Here is a 24,807-nt window from a genome sequence, read left to right as displayed (position 1 = left end):
TACATAACATTCTTGAAATGATAAAATTATAGAAATGGAGAGTAGATTAGTGGTTGGGGCAAGAGAAAAGTTGGTGTGGCTATAATAGGGCAACATAAGGGATCCTTGTAGTGATGGAAATGTTCTGTACCTTGACTGTAGCTATGTCAGCATCCTTGCTATGCTATTGTACTACAGCAATGAAAGATGCTATCATTGGTTAAACTTCGTAAAGGTTACAGGAGATCACCCTAAATTATTTCTTACAACTGCGTATGAATCTGCAGTTATCGCAAAATAAAAGGTTTAACTAAAAAAAAATGTATACTAAAAACATGCTCATTAAATATTTGGCAGAATTAATAGGTAAATGAATGGATTCAATTAATGATGTAAGTCATCTTCACATGAAAATTTCAGTCATTAACTTACACAATACATCAAATATAACTTAAAAATTAATGAAGAAATGACAAATTTGGCATATTTTAGATAGCTAAACATTTGTTGAATAAACGGTTAAATCAATATGATATTCCAAACTATCTATTTTGAAATAATATCAGTAGAAAATAGAAAATAATAGTTTGCTTTTGAACAGCAAAAATGTAAATGAAACCCAGCAGTCTAACTCATACTTAATAGATAGATGACAATGCATACCACACATGCTGAGTACGTTATCAACTGGTTTAACATTATTGCATGTTTTTTTAACATTTGGGGGGGAAATGACAGTCATTTGTAGAATTATTTTTAAAGATACACAACTTGTAAAAGTAGAGAATAATCACTGATTTAAAAAAAATAGTTTTAACTCTTTTGTCTTATTAACTATAAGTTCCACATTATTGACGTAAAAAATCTTTAAATAATTACATAAAATAGAAAATAATTTCTGCCTTCAGATAATTTACAATAAAAAGAGTGGATGGTGACATCCTATTCATAGGACAGTGAAATTTTGCATGTGTACAATGCACTGCTTAGTGTAGTACCTTGAACATGCAAGTACTAAAATGTTTACTGGGTTAAATAAAAATATTTTTTAAAAAACTACCATCATTATTTAGAGACAGACATATTCCTCTGTGAGCTATGATGGATTAGAAGATCATTCTAGGTTGATATGCACCTTGAAATATTCTTGACTATGTATAGACAATAGTGAAGGTTTTTCAGCAGGAGGTTAAAATGTACTTGTGAGGGAAAGTAGTCAGGAAAGATTAGAGTCAGTAAAAGATGGGAGCTTCACAAAGAACTTTATTCTAAGGTGAGAAACTTGAAGTACACATTTTTAAAAATACAAATGTAATGTAACCTCCCCAGGTGTTATAGATCGAATTGTATCCCCCAAAAAGACATGTTCAAGTCCTAAGCCCTGGTCCCATCAATGTGACCCCATTAGGAAATAACATCTTTGAAGATGTTATTAGTGAAGATGAAGCCAAACTGGATTAGGGTGAGTTTTTAATCCAATATGACTGTTGTCCTTATAAGAAGAGGAAATTTCGACAGTCAGTGAGCGAGTCAGAGAGCCAGCATGTAAGTGAGGTGTACATTGAGTTATATCAAAAGCCAGCCACTGCCAGAACCCCATAGTCTTTAGAGGAAGCATGGTCCTGATAATGCCTTAACTTGGACTCCTAGCATTCAAAAGTGAGATAATAAATTTCTTTGTTTAAGCTTTGGTACAGGTAGCCCTGGAAAACTAAGATGTCAGGTATTAAAGACAGCCTTTTTATTTGCTTGCTTGGTTAATCTCTGGGTCTAACCATCTTTGTAAAACATTTGACCTGATAACATTTAAAGAATCATTATAAATGGAGGAGCAGATTTTTTCTTTGTAGAGTCATTTAATGTCACAGCTGTGTATTGTACAAATTACCTGGAAGTATAAGAAAGACAGTTAAGAGATGGTTACAATAACTGCTTGCTTCAGAGAAGGCTCTTTGGTTTTCCAGGTAAAATTAAGAGGTTCTACCCTGTGGTCTCAGGATACCAGTTCATCTCTGTACTAAAGGACTCATCAAAAAGCTATGATTAGTTATATTCAGTTCTGACTTCTCTTGCATATATTTATCCTATGATAAACACTCAAAAATGTTCTACATCAAACCTAAGTCTGTATGAGGAATTTAGTCCTTAGGCAGACATTAAATGAAACAAAATATACAAACTCCTTGAATTTTCATTAAGTGTAATAAAAGTGTATTGAAAAATAATGTATAAGATATTACGTATAATTATACATTCCTAGTACCTGAAATATGATAGGAAATTTTAAATGCTGAAAGAGGAAATGAGTGAATGGACAAATCCAAAATCTGTTGAGAAAACAGCATCTACAAGGAACGTACTGGGACTTAAGGGGTAACTTCCATGTTAACTGATGATTTACAGGCAAAAAAATGGATGCTTTGATGAAGTCTAACATGCTTTAAAATTAGAGAACCAGTATTTCATTTAATTGAAAAATTCCATTTATAAAGCTAACAATTTATTAATGATATTTTCACCCTGCCTGAACAATACAAAAATATAAATACATTAAATTGAAACTAGTAGAAGTTTGAGAAGCACCTTATTAAGAGGTACAAGAATCAATGAACTAATGGGAAAATTTAATACATCAATTGTTATTTTGGTAAACTATGATCACAAATAAGAAATATGTTGAAGAAATAATAAATAGAAGAACACAAGACTTAATATTCACATTAAAAAATATTTGCATAAACTCTTACCTGGATCCATTTATCTGGAATTGCCATGGCCAATCGATAATCAAAACCACCTCCTCCCTGGGAAACTGGAGAACACAGAGCTGGCATTCCTGAAACATCCTAAAACAAAGTACATCAGTATTGTCAGTTCATACTGTTCAAACTTGTCACAATAAAGTTTGGGCCAATGAATTTATTGGAAACAATAAACAGGGGCATATATTTTGAGGGCTGTTTTGGCAAAATAATTTTAAAAGCAGATAAAATCATGATTTCATATTCCATCTTTCAATGAGATTTTTGTTTAATGCTTTCCACTCCCAGTCAGCTTCAGTTTCCTGAGGGTATTTTTTTTCTTTTACTTAGCATCACATACAGAACACAAAACAGCATAAACTTTCATTGATAAAACCAATCTCCTCACACTTATTTCTGAGCTACTGTATAAAATATATTTTATTAGCTATTATATCCATCAAACATAAAAAATATATGTGGCATATATCCGTTATACCTGTCCTCTCTGTATATAACAATTAGCATGGAACATATTTATGTGAGTGAGTGTTTAGCATTTGATGAAATAAAAATTAGTTAAATTGAATGAAGCAATAAGATGGTTTTCCTTATCATAGGTTACAACTGGAAGGGGTCTTTGAGATTATCTAATGCATCCTCTTCATTTAGCAGATGAACTGAGGCTTACTGTAGTGAAGTTATATTTAAAGACATATATTTCCTAATGGTACAGCCAGGGATCTGACCCCAAATCTTTTACACCTCAAGAAGTAGTGTCTTCTCACTGTGTTATGCTATGCTACTGCTACCTTTAGACTATTCATAATAAAAAAGAATAATAATATACACATATTTTATGTAAAATTAAATATATACGTATTTGACATAAGGGACCAGATATAACAAAATACTTTATTATAACAAACTAAGGCAAAATGTAAGCCAAGTACTACCCATTTTAACTCCAGAATATTTTTCAAATAAATTCTGTTCCTTGGCTCCACTTCCACAGTCACTATACAATTAAGTCTTCATTACTGCTTACCTAGACCACTGTTTCCAAACGGAATCCTCCATTTTCTCTTCACACCAACTGATGCTAAATTAAATTGTGATGGTCATTCTGATCATTTTACTACCATTTAGTAGCTTTCTACATCCCGAACTCAAATTCTCCTATATCAAAACTTCAAAATCCTTAATTTAAGACTCAACTCAACGATTATACATTTAACATTTACTCTGCAATTTAGTTTTTGATTAGCTGAATCCCCACCCCTTGTTAAAATGAAAGCTTTACGGAGGTATGTTATTTCGTTTTGCTTTTTCCTTTTTGTTCAGTGATTCATTCCAAGAACCTACCACAATAGGTTCAAAGCTGGCACAAAGCTGGTACTCAATAAATATTTGTTGAATGAATAAATAAAGATGCTGTGGGTGATTAAGACACAGTACTTGATCTATAGGGATTCATGAACTAGGGCCTAAATCTAAGTACATACATCTATTATCATGAAATAACAATGGATGTAGTTGTGATAATTGATAACAGAGGTACACAGAAAGTAAAATAGAGAGACCTCATAATCTTTCCACTACTATTTCATTTCAAGTACTAAACACTTGAGTCATTTTAAACTATTTAAACTCTTCTACAGGTGTTACTGCCCAAACCCTTCCCCAGATTATCCTTACTTTCTACAGAACTATCATAAACTATGTATGACCTTTGAGACTCAGTTCAAATGCTTCTTTCACAACACCTTCCATAAACACTTTCCATACAAAAGCTGGGAAGAGTAAATCTATGACTTCTCTGAACTCCCAAAATAATTTATTAACTGTTTTCTATGTAAAAAAAAATTGGGTAAATATAGCACACTGTAGAAAACATCAGTTTTCTACTTTATCAACTACAGTATTTGGTAGTATATTTTATATACTACAGTATTTTGTAGTTGATAAAGTAGAAAAAAGATGAATGTATAACAGAAAATAAACTATTTTTAAACCATTGCATTTATCAAAATATGTTACATTTTCACAGATAGGATAGGTATTCAGCTTAATTCAGTGCTGAAAAATTTGCAGTGTATTTACTAAATATCGAGTGCCATGCCAGGTACTGGAATTACAGAACCAATAACTTCCCCAAATGCTTTCATAGGACCAAAGTCAGGAAAGACTGGTAATACGGCTGTATTAAAGATCAAATTAATTTTTCTCTAGAAAATATTAAGGTATTTTCTATACTCGGCCTAACGGTTGTTTTAGAAATGGAATTTGCCAAGACTAATATTTGGACACAAATTGGTCTTATCTCCAAAAACTAAATTAAAATTCTAGACAGTTGCTGTTAATGCAGTTGGGATGTTTGAGCCCTCTTTTTAACGTGGAAAGTTAATGACTGACTGTCCTTTTATAATTTTTTTTTTTTTCTTTACATGGGAAGGCTCTGGAAATTGAACCCCAGGTCTCCAGCATGGCAGGTGAGAATTCTGCCACTGAGCTACCATTGCCCACCCTGACTATCCTTTTAAAATCTTAAAGGAAAGAAAAATAACCATAGAGATGACCAAAACAAATATGCCTCAAATATTGAAATATGATACATACTGACATCGCCTATTCAATCATTTCAAATGAAGTTAAAATAATTCTAATTCTTTAATATCAAAGAGCATTTATGACTCCTCCAGAGGAAACATCTCAATAAAAAAAATTCCTAGTTAATATTGCAAATTATAACCACGTACAATGCTAGATACATTCTAGGACAAAATCTTTTCAATTTTGCAATTGTTATTATAAATTAATTCAAACTTATACTCTAGAATTTTATATAAGATCACATTGCTTATTCTTTACACCACCTTCCTTAAAAAAAAAAGTTCATGAGGATCAATTCCACATTTTAAAAAGACTCCCACTAGGCAGAATAGTGAGGTATTGAAATTGAAGTAGTTTTCAATTTAAGTAGAATAAATTGAAGACACATCTTTAGAAAAATCTAAAACCAAGTAATATGAATAGGCTAAAGTTTCAAAGTTTCATCGGTAGAAACACTGATGATCAGACTAGAGCTCCCTAGATGATGAAACTATTTTACTTGAAATGAACAGAAAGATCAATGTAACAATTTTAAGTTTCATGTATTAAATAATTGCTTCTTTTCCTTCAGCACCCACTTTTGATTTGTGCTGTCATTAATTGTTTGTAGTAATCTGTCATGACATTGCTACTTTGAATAGCTATAAACATAATTGACAAAATAATTAACTTTTTGATGTTTGATAGATAAAATTAAAATATTTAAAAGCCAAAATAAAACTTTAAAATATGCTTTGATTGACACTAAAAGATATTCTGCACTTAAAGCCTGGTATTAGCAAGACGTATGTGCTATGATTAAATGTGAGTAGGACAATATATGAAATAAAATTGGATATAAAAATAGCGCTACTAAAGTTTTATTTTTTTAAAAAAATTCTACATAAGAACTCATTTCTGGAATTTAGGGCCCATTGCTCTATATCTAGAAGATATTTAGAAAGCAGAAGGCCTGAAGAAGAAAGCAAAAAAACTCTCTATCCAGAGATAAACAAGGAAATCATACCATCTAGTTGGGAATTTCTAGTTTTGAGATATAACAGATAGAAAAAAAGGGCATAAAAATAATAAATGCTGCAGAAAGGAGATTGTCAGTCCTGTACTTCATTCCAGACAACAATACAAAAATACACCTTAACTCTGATTCCTTTAATAATAATCTCGCTAATTTTATATGCCAACCACTACACTTTATATAGAACAGTTTTAATTTGTTAAATTCAATTTTAATAATAATTCCTAGTTAGAGGACTCAGAAATCCAAGGGGATTTTAGAACTAATCTAAATTAGCATAAGCATTTAACAAACTTCTTAATTCATCACATTTATCACCAAGAGGGGAACTGTCAATTATGCATATACCGAATTATATCATTACAGTGCAGCTTTGGGACAGTTAATCATAAACCTTCAGCAATCATGAAAAACTAGTGAACATTCGGCAATCTGAGAGCAATAACGTAAACAAGAAAGGCAATCGCATCAGAACAAGAAAGGCTTCACAGAAGCTGCAGGCAGCAATCCATGCCATCTCGAGTAATTAGACACGCAAAGAAAAAATTAATAAATAAACAGGCCACATTAATATTCAATTCTTTTCATTGCTGAAAATCTCATGGTGGAAGGACCTGTCCACTGATTAGGATATTTTACTTTTTGACCACTGACATTTTCCTTTTAACAATGGAATGCTGACATGTAATTAGTGTACATTATCTCCTGATAGGAAAACAGTGAATTCTAAATAATTTGCCAACCATACTCAGTAGTTGCACTACAGTAAGGGTACAATTTCATCTATGCAATGACTGACATGAGGTTAATTATTCCAATACTTTGTGCTCACAAAATGCTCTATACAAAAGGGGGTTATAGGGTAAGAGATCATTACAAAGCTTTACCTCAGCTATTGTTATAGAATCTGGGTACAACGTGTGAACCAAATGATTGGCCAACATGAGATAAACCAGGGAATCTTCATCTACTTGTAGTCCAAAGTATTCATGGTAATCCCCTGAAAAGCCTTGACCTAGAGAAGAGAAAATCAATATAAAGGTATTATGTTATGCAAGTCTTGACTCTGCACAAACACACCACTAATTAGTCTGTTGGCATCAATTTTGTTAATTGTAGCAAAGTATAATAAACCCAGATATATACATTATCAGCATCATCAAATATATGTTCTAACTTAAAACAGCACTCTATGTGAACCTTCAAAATTCAGAACACTTGGAATTCAACAATTCATTATTGTTTTACAAAGTTAAACAAACAAATTCTGATCATCAATGTAGAAAAAGTCATACAAAACTCGCAATTTTCTGGAATGTGTGACATTAATAATAAGAGCTTCCCACGATCTCACCTTCCAGACATAATCACAATTAAGGCTTAGGTGCATTTTTTTGCTATAACTTTTCTCCTTATGATATTCACTTAAATAAACATTCTTGATTTTCTTAAACATTCCAAAAACATTTGCCTCTAGGGCCTTTGTACTGGCTCCCCCACCTCACTCTCATACCCCCAAATCAGATGTTCCCTTACTTCAAATACTATCTCCACAATCAGATCTCATCAGAGAAGGCTTTCCTGACCACCTTAGCCATTCCTTTTTAAAATTTGCCTTCATAATATTTACTAGTGACTGGACATACTGCACATGAAGTTATATTCTCTCTCCTCCATTTTAAAATAAGCTCTGAATAGGCATGGAGTATATCTGTTTTGCTCCTCTCTGTATCTCTAATACCCAGAACATAATAACATATAGACATACTAGGTGCTAAAGATACAATTTGGACTAGCTTAATGATTAAAATAATGGTATTCAATTAATAGCATACAGACTATGTTAAAATTTTCATTTGTCTGTTCTTTGCTTGGAAAGTTATTTTGGAAATTATATTAGAATATTTCAGTGCCAGTGTACACAAATGTACCATTCTTGATCTACTTCATTGTTCAAGAATTAGTTTTCTCATGGTTCATTTGGTTATTTCTTCCCATTGACAAGTACTAGTTAGTCTTAATTTTTTTGCTTACAAATAAATGCTGCACTAAAATTCCATCACCATATCACTTTCTCTCATGTGGGAGGAATCTCTCACGACAAATTGCTGCATATGGTAAAGCTGATTCAAACAAAGAAACAATAAACACTTTGGATTTTGCCAAATTACTTTATAAAATATTACTTCTTTCCCCACACAAAGGCCACCACTAGAGATTATTAAAACTTTTCAAGAATATTTATTTTACTGTTTTCATGAAAATTAACACACTCATTAAAAAAAGGAAAACATTAGAAAAGTTCACAGAGTAAGGCAATAAATCACTACAAATCCCAATATCCGGAAATAAGGTTACCGTTTGTCAACATCATTTCAGGCACTAGTATATATACACAAGTAGAAAAATAAAGGGCTACTTAGAACGACATTAAGAATTAAGAGATATTAGTATTAGTTCTCATTAGATCCCTCTGAGGTTAAGAAAACAAAATATATGATGTTAATTTCATTTTAAACACTTGCTTCAATTTTTGTAGTACGGTTTTCCTATGCTGACAAAGAGGATACAATATACTCAAACTTCTGTGATTTTTCTCCACCTCCTAATTTTTGTTACTAAAAATATTTTTTACTTTAAGCAGTTTTTTCTTAGCGTTGTTTACTGTTATTTTGAAGTAAATCAAACCAGTGTTCAATACCAGTCTTTTTAATCTGTTTCCCCACATCTAAGTTCTTTATGTTGACCTACATTTTGGGGTGGCTAGATTTCATCACTGTAGGATATTTTCTAAGAATAATCATGACACTTTATTTCCCAATTTCCCAAGTATAATCATGAACACTTTATTTTCCAAGTTCTTTCACGTGTATACCTCAATGATAATTCAACCATCAAATTCTTGAGTCTCACTTGTTTCTTGAGAATTATGTAAACATTGTGGTTGACAAAAAAGCAGCCTGTGGACAGCCAAATCTTCCATCCGTGCAGATAAATTGCTTTTTCTTCCTTGATTCCTCCTAATGAATTCTCCTTGACACTAAATTTTTTAAATCAAGCACCGAGTCTTAATGTTAGTTGCTTATCTCAAGATATACTTGGTATACAGTTGATCTTTCTGATGTGCAGTTTTGGGTTACTTTGTTTTATTTTAATTTCAAGGCAAATATATCTTCTTATACAACTCAGAATATTTTTAACATTTCTTTGTCTCTCAAGCCATAAAAAACATAACCCATTTGAAACTGTATTTCCTCAATGAATATAGTTCCCTGGGAAAAAAAAGCTTCAGCCAAAAGATTTCCTGCAGGGGCATGTAGGAATATTAGTCCAGCAAAAGATTTTCTTTAACCGTAACCATGCTTTTTTTTTTTTAATCCCCTGGGTCACCTTCTCTCAAATGGGTAGCTATTAGTGAGACATGCAATGATTTCGCTTTTTTCCTAGGAATTTCTCACATAGATGGCACCACAGGTAAGCTTGCTGCAGTACATTCTTTAATTTATTTTTTTTTATTACAGAGATTGAATATTTACAGAAAAATCATGCATGAAATACAGAGTTCCCAAATATCACCCTATTACACCTTGTATTAGTACGGTAGATTTTTTTTTAACAATTCATTAAAGAGCACTATTATAATTTACTATCAACTATAGTCTATCATTTACAATAGAGTTCACAGTTTGTGATGAACAGGCCCATGGTTTTCTTAAATTATTTCCTAGTAACATATATACAATCTAAAATTTCCCCTTTTAACCACATTCAAACACATAACTTAGTGCTATCAATTATGTTTACAATGTTGTGCTACCAACACTACCATCCATTACCAAACATCTCTGTGATTCCAAATAGAAACTGTACAATTTAAAAATTAACTACCCATTCCCTGCCCCAACCCATGCCCGAGTAACCTGTATTCTAGATTCTGACGCTATGCTTTGCTTATTCTCATTCTTTCATGCCAGTGAGGTTATACAATATTTATCCTTTTGTGTCTGGCTTATTTCACACAATCAGATTCAATCAAATTTCATCCATGTTTTCACACATATCAGAACTTCTCTTCTTTTTATGTCTGAATGATATTCCATTGTATGTTTATACCACATTCTGTTTGCCCATTTATTGGTTGATGAACACGAGAGGTGCCTCCATCTTTTGACAATTGTGAATAATGCTGCTATGAATATCAGTTTCCAAATATCTGTCAAATCCTTCCTTTCATATCTTTTGGGTATATACTTAGAAGTGGGATTTCTGGATCATGTAATAATTCTATATTTATCTTTCTAAGGAATTGCCAAACTGTCTTCCACAGCAACTGCACATTTTACATTCCCACCAACAATGGATAAAGGAGTCTTCCTATTTCTCCAAGTCATTGCCAATATTGTGATCATATGTGTATTTTAAAAAAAATAGTAGTCATACTAAGGGGTATAAAATGGTATCTCATTGTGCTTTTGATTTGCATTTCTCATGACATTAAGCATCTTTTTAAGTGCTTTTTGACCATTTCTATAGCTTCTTTGGACAAATATCTATTCAAGTCTTTTGCTCATTGCTTGATTGGTTGTTTATCTTTTTATTGTGGAGTTGCAGGATTTCCTCATATATTTTAGATATTAAATATTTATCAAAAATATGTTTCCAAATATTTTCTCCCATTGAGTAGGCTGCTTTTTACTTTCATGATAAAGTCCTTTGATGCCCCAAAGTTTTTAATTTTGATGAGGTCCCCTTCATTTATTGTTTTTTATTCCTTACGCTTTGAGTGTAAAATCTAAGAAACAATTGCCTAACACAATGTCCTGAGATGCTTACCTTTTTTTTTTTCTTCTAGGAATTTTATAGTTCTGGTTCATATATTTAGCTCTATGATCCGTTTTGAGTGGATTTTTGTATATGGTATGAGATAGGGGACCACATACATTCTTTTATATATGGCCATTCAGTTTATCCAATATCATTTGTTGAAAAAAACCTATTCTTTTCCCATTGAGTAGACTTGGCACTCTTGCTAAAAGTCACTTGGCCATAAATGTGGCAGTTGATCTCCAAACTCTCAATATGATTCATTGGTCTATGCCTATCTTTGTACTAGTACCAAGCGGATTTGATTACTATGGCTCTGTGCATCCTATAACTTTGTTCTTCTTTTCCAAGATGGCTTTGGCTATCCTGGGCCCCTTACCTTTCTACATAAATTTGATGACTGTCTTTGTTCAAAGAAGGATGCGGGAATTTTGATTGGGATTGTTTTGAATACGTAAATTGCTTCAGATAGAACTGACATACTAACCACATTCAATCTCCCAATCCATGAACATGGAAGGTCGTTCCATTTATTTAGGTTTTCTTTGATTTCCTTAAGCAATGTCTTGTAGTTTTCTGTGTACAAGTTTTTTACATTCTTGGTTATATTTATTCTTAAATATTTCACTCTTTTAACTGCTATTATAAATGGATTTTTTTCTTAATTTCCTCATCAGTTTGTTCATTACAAATATAAAAATCACTACTGATTTTTGCATGTTATCTTCACCCCATCATTTCGCTGAATTCATTTATTTGTTCCAGGAGCTTTGTTGTGGATTTTTCAGAATTTTATGAACAAAGGATCTTGCCATTTGTAAACAGAGAAAGTCTTACTTCTTCCTTTCTAATTCAGGTGCCTTTAATTTCTTTCTCCTGCCTTATCGGTATAGCTAGAACTTCCAACATAATGTTAATGTTGAATAGCAGTGGTGACAGTGGTCTTCTGTTTTGTTCATGATCTTCCTTATCTTAGAGTGAAAGCTTTCAGTATCTCACAATTGACTATGATGTTAGCTGCAGGTTTTTCATAGATGCCCTTTATTGTATTTCTAGTTTCTAAGTGCATTTCTCAAGAAGGGGTGTTGAAACTTGCCAAATGCCTTTTCTGCATCTATTGAGATGATTATGTGTTTTTTTTCTCCTTTGCTCTGTTAATGTGGTATATTACTTTTTTTTTTAATTTTCTTATAGTGAATCATCATTGCATACCTGAGATGAATCTCTCTTGATGAAGATGGGCAATTCCTTTGATATGTTGCTGGATTCAGTTTGCTAGTAGTGTTCTAGTTTGAAAGCTGCTAGAGTGTGATATACCAGAAACAGAACGGCATTTAAAAAGGGAAATTTATTAAGTTGCAAGTTTAGAGTTCTAAGGCTATGAAACTGCCCAAATTAAGGCAAGCCTATAAGAATGTTCATTCTAAGGTATCCAAGGAAAGATACCTTCGTTCAAGAAGGTTGATGATGTACAGGGTTTCTCTCTCAGTTGGAAAGGAACATGGCAAGATCTGCTAGCTTTCTCTTCAACAGCTTCCCTGGGCCTCTGTCCTTCTGTGGCTCTGCTGGTTCTGGTGGTTTTTGTAGCTTTAAAGCTTTTTCCAAAAGGGTTCCTCTTGAAGGGCTCCAGTCACATTGAATGGGTAGAGACACATTTCCATGGAAACTGTCTAATCAAAAGTTACCACCCACCATTGGGTAAGTCACATCTCCATAGAAACAATAAAAAATCTCCCACCCAGCAATATTGAATGAGGATTAAATAAATTGGCTTTTTCTGGGCTACACTACAGATTCAAACCAGCACAGCTAGTACTTTGTTGAGGATTTCTGCATCTATAGTCGTAAGGGATATTGGTTTGTATTTTTCTTTTCTTATATTATCTTTATCTGGCTTCAGTATGAGAAATTGGGAAAGGGTAAAGAGTATTCCCTCCCACTGAATCTTCTGGAAGACTTTGAACAGAATGTTGACTCTTTTTGGAATATTTGGTAAAATTCACCTGGTCCTGAGTTTGTCTTCGTTGGGAGATTTTTGCTTACTGATTTAATCTCTTTACTAGCTATCGGTTTGTTGAGATATTCTATTTCTTCTTGATCATCATAGGTAATTTGTGTGTTTGCAGGATGTTGTCCATTCTATCTACTATATCCAATTTGTCAGTATACTGTTGTTCCTAGTAACCTCTTATAGTCTTTTTTATTTTTGTGGCATTAGTAATAATGGGCCCATTTTCATTTCTGATTTTAGTTGTCATCTCTCTTTTAATTCTTTTTATTATTTTATTGATGTTTATGATTGTCTTTTATTTTTATTTTGTGTCCTCTCCCTTTTTTTGTATAGCTAAATATTTGTCAATTTTATTGATCTCTTCAAAGAAGTAACTTTAATCTTGTGGATTTTTTTTTTTTTGCATTGTCATTATTATTTTTCTCTATCTCATGTATCTTCACACTCATCCTTGATATTTCCTTCCTTCTCTTTGCTTTGGATTTAGTTTGTTCTTCTTTTTCTTGACCCTTTAATTTTGAGGTAGGGTCTCTGATTTAAGACCTTTCTTCTTTTTTAATGTAAGCATTTAGATCCATATATTTCCTTCTCAGCCTTCAGTAATTGTTCAGCTCCTTTACTTGGCAGCCACTTTTAAAGATTTACAGTATAAATCTTTTCTCCCATTTCCTGATTATATGCTGCTGATGAATATCTGACCATAGAGAATAATAATAATTCTTCACTGTATTATCAATGCAAGGATTAAGATTCTGTGATCTTTGTACAGCTTTAAATTGAAAGTGTGATCAATATTTTTAATTCCAAATGAATTTCCAAATTAATTTTTAATTCAGTAAATCTGTATTTTAAAATATGTAATTTTCTTAATGTTCTATATGCAAAGGAACCCACTCATTCAAAAATGTCCTTATTTATTATTATTTTCCATTGCAAATGCTGTCATGTTTACATCCTGAGATTGTTTCAATAATCAGTTTCCTTACAAGACACTTTTAAAAAGAAAACTACAATTTAAGGATAGGATATTATAATGCAGATATATTTCCAAGGAAATCATTACTTTTTATTCCTTTATAAATTATAAATTTTATACCCTACCTCTGATCCCAAAGGGTCAGAACTGACTACAGAAAAGACATCCAGAAGACTAATAAAAGTCAAGCCATCAAAAACAGCCTTTGAAGCCTCTGTAAGTGAACTCCACACTTGGTTATAAACTTTCAGAAAAAATAAATATATGTATATCATGATACATCTTTTTATATCAAGTTACCTACCCATTCCATGATGATGATAGAGCATGGAAGTAACACCATCAAAACGATATCCATCAAAGCCATATTCTTCCAACCACCATCTTATGTTGGAAAGAAGGAATCTCAAAACTTCCCAGCTAAAATATTAAAGAAATACATATTTTAGAACAATGTAAATTATATTAATTGTTATATATCCTGTTTGATAACAGATAATCAAAATTATAAAGTGCTCCATCTTCAAGAAAAAGGATGGTCAAAAAATACAACATTTAAAAACCAGAAATCAACAATGTCATTTGTTTCATGAAATTCATTTTAAAAGGAAAAATTATTAATTTTCCTTTAGCCACAAAATCACTAAGTGTCTGAAACAAAAAAAGGAAAAAATATATAAGTCTGGTAATAAAGGTAGGGACAACCTTGTTCAATTCAACAACAGTGATTATTAGATTGTAGTGCTCAAATTCCTGCATTTTCATCAAGATTTCTCACACAATACAAATGGCTATTATTTCTTTCCTTTTTAGAAAATACATTTTCATTATCAGTAGAAAGACTGTCTTCAATGTTTGTTTGCTTAAAATAGTCCCTCCTGTTTCAGCTTCGAACAGATACAATCAAAAATGAAAAGTAAAAGAAAAAAAATACATAAAAGAAATCCCATAATAAATAATATTGCATTAGTTGTTTTGTGGGGGCAAAAACCAAAATCTAACTACTAAAAAAAACACGTTTAATAAAGTAGAAAGTTTTACAAGTTAAAGATCTCTACATAAATAAAAACAGAAGGAAAACAAAGATCAATATAACTCAATCAAAAACACCACAAAAAACAAGCCTATTTTGGACAATTGAAAAGAGGGAATCATCAATTAGCATTTTCTTCAGTCAGATAATTATGGTTGAGTTCTCTAACTTATTATAACTGTGGTTTCAAAACTTTGATACTTCATTTAGTTTAATGACAAAGCTGTAATAGTATACATAAATCTTTAATCCAGTTGAAATTTTTGCATTTTTTAAACCCTCTATATATTAAAAAGCAATCTGATATAAGTGGAAATCAAGTCATCACAATCAACTCCAGAATTGTAAATCCAAACTTTGGTGACAGAGAAGTACTGTTGCCAATTAACTGCTTTAAATATATTACTTTAGATTTTGAAAACTTCTTGAAAGATTTTTTCTTTAAAGGAAAGAAATGGAAACAATCCAGTAGATATGAATGGAAGTCAGGGGGCTCTAGATTGCTAAGCCCAAGCAATGATGAAGGTGGAATTTCCTCTGTTATTATTAATGCATATTTACTTAGGGTTTAAGGGAAAATAATCATGTTTAAAAATAGAAATGAATAAAAGTAAAAAGGTATTTTAATACTGAACAAGATCAAAATTACTCTATTTTGTAAAAGAATTTATGATATCTATATATTTTTAATATGGACGCAATATGGGCATTTCAGAAAGAACAGTTTTACATGCTATTATATCAATAATCCATTCAAAGCAATGTTTTAAATAGGGCATATATGGTTTCTAATTTGGCCCTTTGATTGGTAATGATATTTCACTTTTGTAAATTAAACCAAATTACACCAGAAAGGGAATAAAACCTATTTAAATACTCAAAATCTTTGGTAGATATATGAAGATATGAATCTATAAACCAGAACTTATAAGCTGTCGCTCCCTGGACCTTATCTGACACATACTACTTTTTTTTTGGCTTGCAGAGTACTTTAAAATTTTCAACTTGAATTCTTGGAGATAAAATATGAACAAATACCTTTTGGTGTTTAAGAAAACATGAAATATTTTGGAAGAAAATAGGGGGATGCGGACTCATAAAATATATTCCCAATTTTTCTGTGGTCCCAATTTTGCATCTCCTATCATCTTAACATGATAACTATAGATAGACTAATCCACTCTTTGTAAACCCAATGTTTTGAATAAACCAATTTAAAAACAGAGGTTGCTTTGTACTCAGGTCAGTAAATTGGGACTTCAGAAATCTAAAAAGACAGAGAACCTCGGACACTGAGTCTGTACAATAACCGTACCTTATGTTAGTTTACAGTGTGATTATAATGAAGATGTACCTTTTTCCCGTTGTTGGGGAATACGTAAAAATCAAAATTAATGTAGATAATTTGTTTAACTGTTATATAATCATATTTTTCTCAGAACACTAAATTAAATTACAAAAAAGCTGTGTCAGGGTCCTTAATACCACCCCCAAGTTCAGTGAGTTACTAAATATTGCTGCACTTCTGGAATATTGCTGCACTCCTGGCTATGAGTTATTACTGCAAAAGGACATCAAGCAAAATCAGCAAGGGGAAAGGAGCATAGGTCGAAGTTTGGAGGAAACCAGACCCAAGCTCCTAAGAGTTCTCCCCCAGTGGAGAGACACAGGACATGCCTAATTCCTCCAGTACTGAGTTATCACCACTCTACCAGAGAAGATCATTACAGACAAAGTTCCCAGCGTTTTTACTGGAGCTGGATGCATGGCACCCTCTGCATTGGCACATATCAAAATCCAGGCTTCCAGAAGGAAAGCAGGTATTTGACATCAACTACATTGTCTGAACAAAGAGCTCAGACACAGGAGGTCATTCTCAACAGTTCTGGAAACGGTCAGAATCATCCTGAAATCCAAGTTCCCAAGGGCAAACCTTGTAGGCAGGCCTTTCTAAGGATAACAAATGCCTTTCTAAACCAACTTTTATTATATGAATAGAAAATACGTAGTACCAATAACTCAAGATAAAACTTCTTCCCAAGCTATTTTATTTCAGATGTACCCTGACCTCAAAACTCAGTGAAAGAATCCTAACAATAAGTTGAAAATCTAAATATGTAAGGATATATGGCTGAGTTACTCTGCCTGTACTCCACCCTTCAACAGTCACATGGACAAGGAAAACGTGAATCTCATACAGGAATGAACTAGTTCACTGAAACTTAGGATTTTCCTTTTAAATAGGACAGGACAAACTTAAGGAAAATGTCACCAGTGAAAATAAAGACATCTGAAAGATGTCTATTACTATTTCTACTATCATAATTTTCAAATCCCATATCCATAAGTTTCAATTTTTCCACCTTTGGGGGTTGAGAGGAAGAGGAGTTACGATGTATTCTAAATCACTGCTGCATTAGAAATATTGCTCAATGTTCTCTGTAGTAATAAATCATCTGAATCATCTCAACTGAATGGTTTGCCTTGAGTCAAGTATGAAAATATCTGGCAAAGGGTACAATAAAAAAGGCAATTTACTTTTCCTACCTCAAAATGTCATCAGATAGCCCGTAACACAGTTGATATATACAGTTGATTAGAGTCCCATAAAAATATAAAGCAGAATTTAAAAGCATAGTTTTACATTGGAGCATTCAACAGACAAGGTGGGACTTAGATTTTAAGGTTACGCCATTGGCATAAGGATTTTAAAAGGTGTGCTTACAAACCAGGAGAGAAAGCCTAGCTTCCATACAACTGGAAGAGCTAGAGATTAACTTTTAGAAAGTAATGCAAAAAAAAAAAAAATACAAATCTTTATGGTCAGCAGTAATATGTAGGCGAAGCAATGTATTTTGGTTATTAGCATTATAACAAAATAACACAGTTAGAAACTAACATATTAGTTAGGAACTAATACTGTCATCCATATGACCTACAGTCAATTAATTAGCTTACTTCCACATTTTCCTCAACTTTATACAAATTCCCGAAAACTCAGAAAAAGATAATGAAATGCAACTGCCTCTCCAGTAGATCATAAATCACTAAAACTTTTAAATCACAGGTGTCAGGTATAGAAACTGAATACATTGATGGATCATGTATACATTTGAAAATTCCTGGCAATCAAAGTAATCAAGAGTCTAATTGGTTTAGAAGTCTGGAATATTTAACCTGGAATCAAGTAATGAGGATTTAATAAGAAAAATTTGTCAAAAGTTAATTCCAAAATTAAAGTTTTAGGAAACATCTATCCCCCAAATTAAAAAAAAAAAAAAAAAAAAAACAGTTTTCTCACAGCTTAGAAGAAAATAAGAACCCTTTTATATAATAAAACAGCCAATTTTCTTGACAAGCATGTATAATCAGATATGATATTTATTTAATGTAGTTACAATTTTTTAATCAAGATATTTGCCTAATATCCTGTTTATTTGCAGTATAACATATCTCTTGGGATTTTCAAAATAAGCAACTTAGTTCACTGGATGTTACTAAAACCCTACCACCACTATCCACAAGTAAATATGAGACATGTTAAACAGTGGCTAAATAAAAAAAACATGAAGAAAAATACGTTCTTGGTAACCATTCTACAGTTTTTAAGCTGAATGGATTTAAGATAGTATATCATAAAACTATGAAGCAAAACTCTCATCTTTTCATTTGGGTTTTTAAATTGAAGCAGTAAACTGACCTTGAGGAGAAAAGCTGGTCTGGAACTTCTTCCTTTGTGGAAAAGGTATGATATATCAAATAAAAGGATAGAATGTTAAATTAAATAATAGTAAAATCAATCCTCTTGGGAAGATACTCTAAATGTCACATAAACAGGGACTGTCTAGCTACCTACTTTATTTTAAAAAATGAACTCACCTATCAATTTATTTACCTGAAGGGGGAAAAACTGTTTGTTTTGTTTATATTTTGTACTATGAACTCAGCTATTAGGGATTATAATAAAATGTATCTGGGTTTCTAGATAGTGATAATTATGTTGGGCTATTGTATATCATAATTTCAAAGAAAATTAGGTAGAAATAAACACAACACTCTAGGGAGACAAAATGTTCATTCAAATACTAGTAATCTAAAATTATATAAATTTCAGAACAGAGGTAGCTATAAATTATTATTTTTGGAGTTTTCTTTTTAATGTCATATTATTTTCTGGATTTCATCCTGTGCAACTTTATTTTATATAATTTACTGTATTGTTTGAACAGATCATATCCAATGAGCTCTGGTTATCTGTACTAATTATTAGAATATGTCTTCTTTTCCTTAAGGCTTAAATTGCATTAAGTTATTAACTCTTACAAAAAGTTTTGCTTCATAGTTTTATGATATACTATCTAAAATCCATTCAGCTTTAAAGACAGTGGAATGGTTAACAATAACATATCATTTTTCTTCATGTTTTTCATTTAGCCACTGTTTAATGTCTCTTATTAAAATTATCTTATTAAAATTATCTCTATTCATATTATCTATAAACATGATATTCTCTAGGAAGTAAGTAGGAAAAGTAGCATATTGTGCATGTATATACTAAATGTTTCATATTGTACTTTTACTAAAAAAAATCTTTACTTGAGAAATTTTCAAGTCTTTATTTCTCTACACATTTTTAACAAGCTTGGTTATCTGCTAAAGGAATATTAGAAAGGCAAACTTGAAGGAGAATGTGTGTGTATGTTCAATCATATGTATGTATGCATGAGTGTGCATAGGGAATGCAAACAGATGAGCAGTGAGAGAAAAGTGAAAATTGACACTGACCTTTAGGAAAAAGACAAATCTAAAACAATAACCTACATTGATTTGTTACCCTTAGTGGTTCAGAATAAATTTTTATATCATTTGTTTAAAAATTGGTTTGTATTTCTCTACTTTCTCACAAAGATCATTACCAAAGTTGATATGTCAAGACATTAATGCTTATAAAATATACCATTAAAGTTTGGAGAGAACTTAGAACCATCTCTTTCAAAGTGGAAGGTCCAAAATTCTGATACGCCTTAGCTCTAGAAAGCAGACAGCTATGCTAAGTCATCCCCCCATAATGAAACATAAATGAGGCATTATATGAAATTCATTACATATCTCATCTAAACAAGGCGTTGTTGTTCTCCAGAACAAGTTGCTGTAGATTAGTTGATTATATACACATATACCTATACCACTTATACTTACACACACACACACACATATATATGTATATACACAAAAAAAATACATACACACAGATATGTTTCCAATAAGACTAAAAATTCTACTTCACCTACAAAATGAAGCTAATTAATGGTTTGGGATAAATCAACTGACAGTAACTTGAACATGTACAGAAATATATCATTCATTCACAAATATTATACCATAATCAGTAACGTGATTTAAAAGCTCTTTCAAAGTAAAAGTTTGGAAACATTACTTAACTATTCATATAAATCTCTTTTTCATTTTGTTCTCTTCTGATTGATTTTTCTAGTAGTTGAAGTATGATATTGAAATAAGATATTATATTTCTATTATAGGAAAGTACATTCCTGTAATGATAATTTTCCATCATTGTATTAAAATTGTGTATTTTACATATATAGTTTACTTACTTATATTTAGTAAGTATAATTCCAAAAGATGACTTGAGGCAAGTTACAGAGATAAATACATTTAAAAAGAATTAAAAAAAATTCAGAAATACAGTTGAAGGAGAATAAATCTCTTGCTTATATACAAATGCAGTGCATAAAACTTCTGGGAATAAATTTTTCATTTCCTGCCTAAAATAATTATGATTTAATAGGCTATACTGACCTTATATAGGGAACAGTAGGACTTCCTTGGCTACTGTGCTGGCTTGAAAGGATGTATGTCCCCAAGAAAAGCCATGTTTTATTCAAAATCCCATTTCATAAAGGTAGAATAATCCCTATTAAATACTGTATGTTTGAAACAGTAATCAGATCATCTCCCTAGATGGTGTGATTTAATCAAGAGTGGTTGTTAAACTGGATTAGATGACATGTCTCCACCCATTTGGGGTGGGTCTTGAGAAGTTTCTGGAGTCCTATAAAAGAGAAAACATTTTGGAGAATGAAGAAGATTTAGGAGAGAGCAGAGAATGCTGCAGCACCAGGAAGCAGAGAGTCCACGGGCCAGCGACCTTTGGAGATGAAAAAGGAAAACGCCTCCCGGGGAGCTTCGTGAAACCGGAAGCCAGGAGAGAAAGCTAGCAGATGACGCCATGGTTGCCATGTGCCCTTCCAGCTGAGAGAGAAACTCTGTGTTCGCCAGATGCCCTTCCAGATGAGAAAGAAACCGTGAACTTCATTGGCCTTCTTGAACAAAGGGATGCTTTTGATTGGATATTTCTATGGACTTGTAATTGGGACATTTTCTTGGCTTTAGAACCTTAAACTAGCACCTTATTAAATTCCCCTTTTTAAAAGCCATTCTGTTTCTGGTATATTGCATTCCAGCAGCTAGCAAACTAGAACAGCTACCATCCCCAAATAATCAATATTTTATCACAGTATCCAAGGAAAATCATATTGTAGTTCATATAAAGATGTCTATATATATATAGACATATATATGAAAACATTATAGAAGTTGTTTTAAGATGCAATCATGTATAATTCTAATACCAAAAATGGATAAATGTTCCAGATAAAATGAGGAAGAACTGTTGCATAGGAATAGAGGTAGTGTAAAAAAAAAAGAGAAGCAGTTAGCTCTTCAGAAAATGCTTGTGTGTTTGGGTGTGTGCATTCTGGGGATGTGGGAAATTCAGGAAACTTCTTTAGAGGGCTGCTATTAATCACATTTAAATTTCATCCATCACTCATTCAGCAATTTTCAAAGTTGAACTAAACTTGCTAAATAATATGTACTTCTCTTAAGTATACTAGTATGCCTAGATGTCAATGAGCTGGGAGTATAGTAAAATAGGAAGGACATATTTTCTTAGGAAAGAAAAAGGAATTCAAATTCACTGAGTGACTACTAGTTACCAGACACTACTCCTTATATAATTACATTTAACCAGACTATGAAATCAAGTATGTTCTATGGTTGGGGAAACTGAGATTTAGAAAAGTTAAAGTGTCCAAGGTCACTCATGAAATAGGAAATGTGGGGCTCAACTTTTTGAGTCCAAAACCCCATCTCTTCAGCACAGTTTCATAATGCCATATTCCACATGACTATATGCAAATTAGTTCCTGTCTGTGGTAATTTCCCTGGTAAACCACTTTTTAAAATCTACACAGACCTCACCTATCCACTGTTCTAATTAGTAGTCCTATTAGTTGTATAAATTTGGGCAATTTATTTAACTTCTCTAAGGTTCACTTTTCCCAAATGCATAATAAAAGATAATTTCAGCACCCTCCTGGAAGGGGATAAATGAGATCATATGTATAACGTAATTAGCACATTGTTTGATATAAAGTAAGGGATTAATCAATTGGTGCTCCTATTAAACAATAAACCGATTTTTAAACACATTTGCTTAAATATACACTTTATTTATGGTTAGAAATATACCAATGAGTTCTAAAATATACATAGGCAATTTTTTTCATATTGAAATAAGTCTTCATAAAGATAAGGACTCTTTTGCAAAGCAAAATAAGCCTTTAAAGGTCAACTTGGCATTAGTTTTCTGAAATAATGTCACTATTTACTTATTGGTTCACTCAACAAACGTTTCTTGAGTAACTGCTTTGGGCCAGATACAAGCTAGGTGCAAGTGACATAGTCATACATAGAAATGCTCACCTAGTCCTTCCTATTTTTAATCACATTTCCCCAGAATTTTTCCCTGTAAAATAATAAATTTGGGGAAAATTTCTTTCTATCAATATACATCGCAGGAAATTCCCACCGTATGTCACAGCCTCCTTCCCTATCAAATTTTATTCTTCTTGGCAATTTTTGTTCCATTTCTTGCTTCCTTAAACCCAGTTATGATATCGCCACCAATTTTGAGACTCTATGCTCTCTTTCCCTTACTCTCTGCAGCTACTTCATCCCCATACTAGCTCTCCTTATGCCTCTTATTCTTTTACTTTTCTTTGTTTCTTTTTCTAGCTACTTCTTCCCTCCCCCTTTACTCTCTTGCTAGCCTTTCTTCCTTTTTTTTTTTATCTTGGTTAAAGACACAAAAGTGAAAGCCTATCAGACTAACCAGGTGATGGCTGAAATTCACTAAATGCATATTTTAAAAATGATTTTATAAAAACAAAGACATCAGGTTCTCTGGTTTGATGTATTTTATGATAAAGTTATGTTATAATGTCTGAAAATTATTTAAACATTTGAAATACATAAAGAAATAGGAGTCAAGAAAGCTGTATTCTGTTAAACTTTGTAAAAATCAGTATGAACAAAAAAAATCTCTTTGGATTTTAGTGTGATCATTTTTTATAAAGAGGGCGATGAATTATTTGTTCCACATTTAATTCTGTATTTTTTCATAAACTTAAATTTAATCTGAAAGATTAGTTCAAGATCAAAATGTTTCTGAGTTTCAGGGGTCAGACTAAATAATGTGAATAATTTCACTTATTTGCTAACAGAATCCTGGCCTGTGTTAGCTTTCCAGGCTGCTTTGACAAATACCCCAGGATGAGTTGGCTTAAATAACAAGCATTTATTGATTCATACTTTCAGAGGCTAGAAGTCCAAACCAAAGGCATTAAACTAAATTTCCATTTAAATTTATGTCGGCTGGCACACCACAATCCTTAGGGTTCCTGGCTGGCATCTCTGCTTCCCCTCACATTGCAGTTTCTCTCTTTCCCTGTGTCTGCTCTTCGGGTTTGCTGACTTCTAGCTTCAGGTTTCTCTGTGATTTTCTCTTATTCTTCTTTTTAAAGCTTCTAGTACAATGGTTCAAGTCCCACCCTGATTCAGCTGGACCACACCTTAACTAAAACTGACATCACCAAATGTTTTATTTACAGTGGGTTCACACCCACAGTAACACAGATTAACCATACAATCCCAAAGTCTATCACATCAAAGATTGTACTTAAAGCAGTAACAGAATTATAAATGACCTGCGGGAAAAAAAAAAGGATACCCACACTCAAAATAAAAAAAAAAAAAACAACCATCACCTCCCCCATAAAAATCAAATATAATAATCATCTCCTATTCCTTTCCTATTCAAAGTTTTTTCAAAGCCCAGAAAAAAATCACAGAATCTTCCGGACTACTCCTTACTTTAATGCTATTTGAAAGACAATGGTAGACAAATTGTTTCATGCAAATAAGTCCTGTTTTCCAAGGTTAACTTTACAAAAACCTCTCTGATATCATATACTTAAGAGAAATTTAAATACATTGACCTGAACTGAATTAAAACTGTACTAGATAGCCAAGAAATTAATAAAATAGAAAAATAAAATTTACTTTGTAAATCCAGTTTTAACTTTGAATAGGTAAAAATAAACACAATGACACATAGTATTAGTTAAGAAATACAGTTTTCAGTCATTGAAATAGGAAATGGGAAACAAGAACAATAAAACTCTTTTCTTAATCAGAATATATGCAACATAAGTAGCATTTATAATACCTTACATACCTATAAAATTGGCT

The 24,807-nt window shown here is 32.1% G+C and overlaps 1 protein-coding gene across 1 annotated transcript in view; it reads right to left on the bottom strand.

Moving 5' to 3' along the window:
- The window catches only part of GBE1 (1,4-alpha-glucan branching enzyme 1), a 344,340-nt gene that overhangs the window by 93,595 nt on the left and 225,938 nt on the right, over window positions 1–24,807 (bottom strand). The window contains exons 8-10 of the mRNA XM_077118703.1: window positions 14,464–14,579; window positions 7,236–7,363; window positions 2,727–2,825 (exon numbers count right to left, since the gene is read on the bottom strand). Of these exons, the coding sequence (XP_076974818.1) occupies window positions 2,727–2,825; window positions 7,236–7,363; window positions 14,464–14,579 (343 nt within the window). The remainder of the gene's footprint in view (window positions 1–2,726; window positions 2,826–7,235; window positions 7,364–14,463; window positions 14,580–24,807) is intronic.

Source organism: Tamandua tetradactyla, chromosome 10 (assembly GCF_023851605.1).
Source record: "Tamandua tetradactyla isolate mTamTet1 chromosome 10, mTamTet1.pri, whole genome shotgun sequence".
NCBI classification, from domain to species: Eukaryota; Metazoa; Chordata; class Mammalia; order Pilosa; family Myrmecophagidae; genus Tamandua; species Tamandua tetradactyla.
This window is presented reverse-complemented; position numbering and strand designations above follow the sequence as displayed.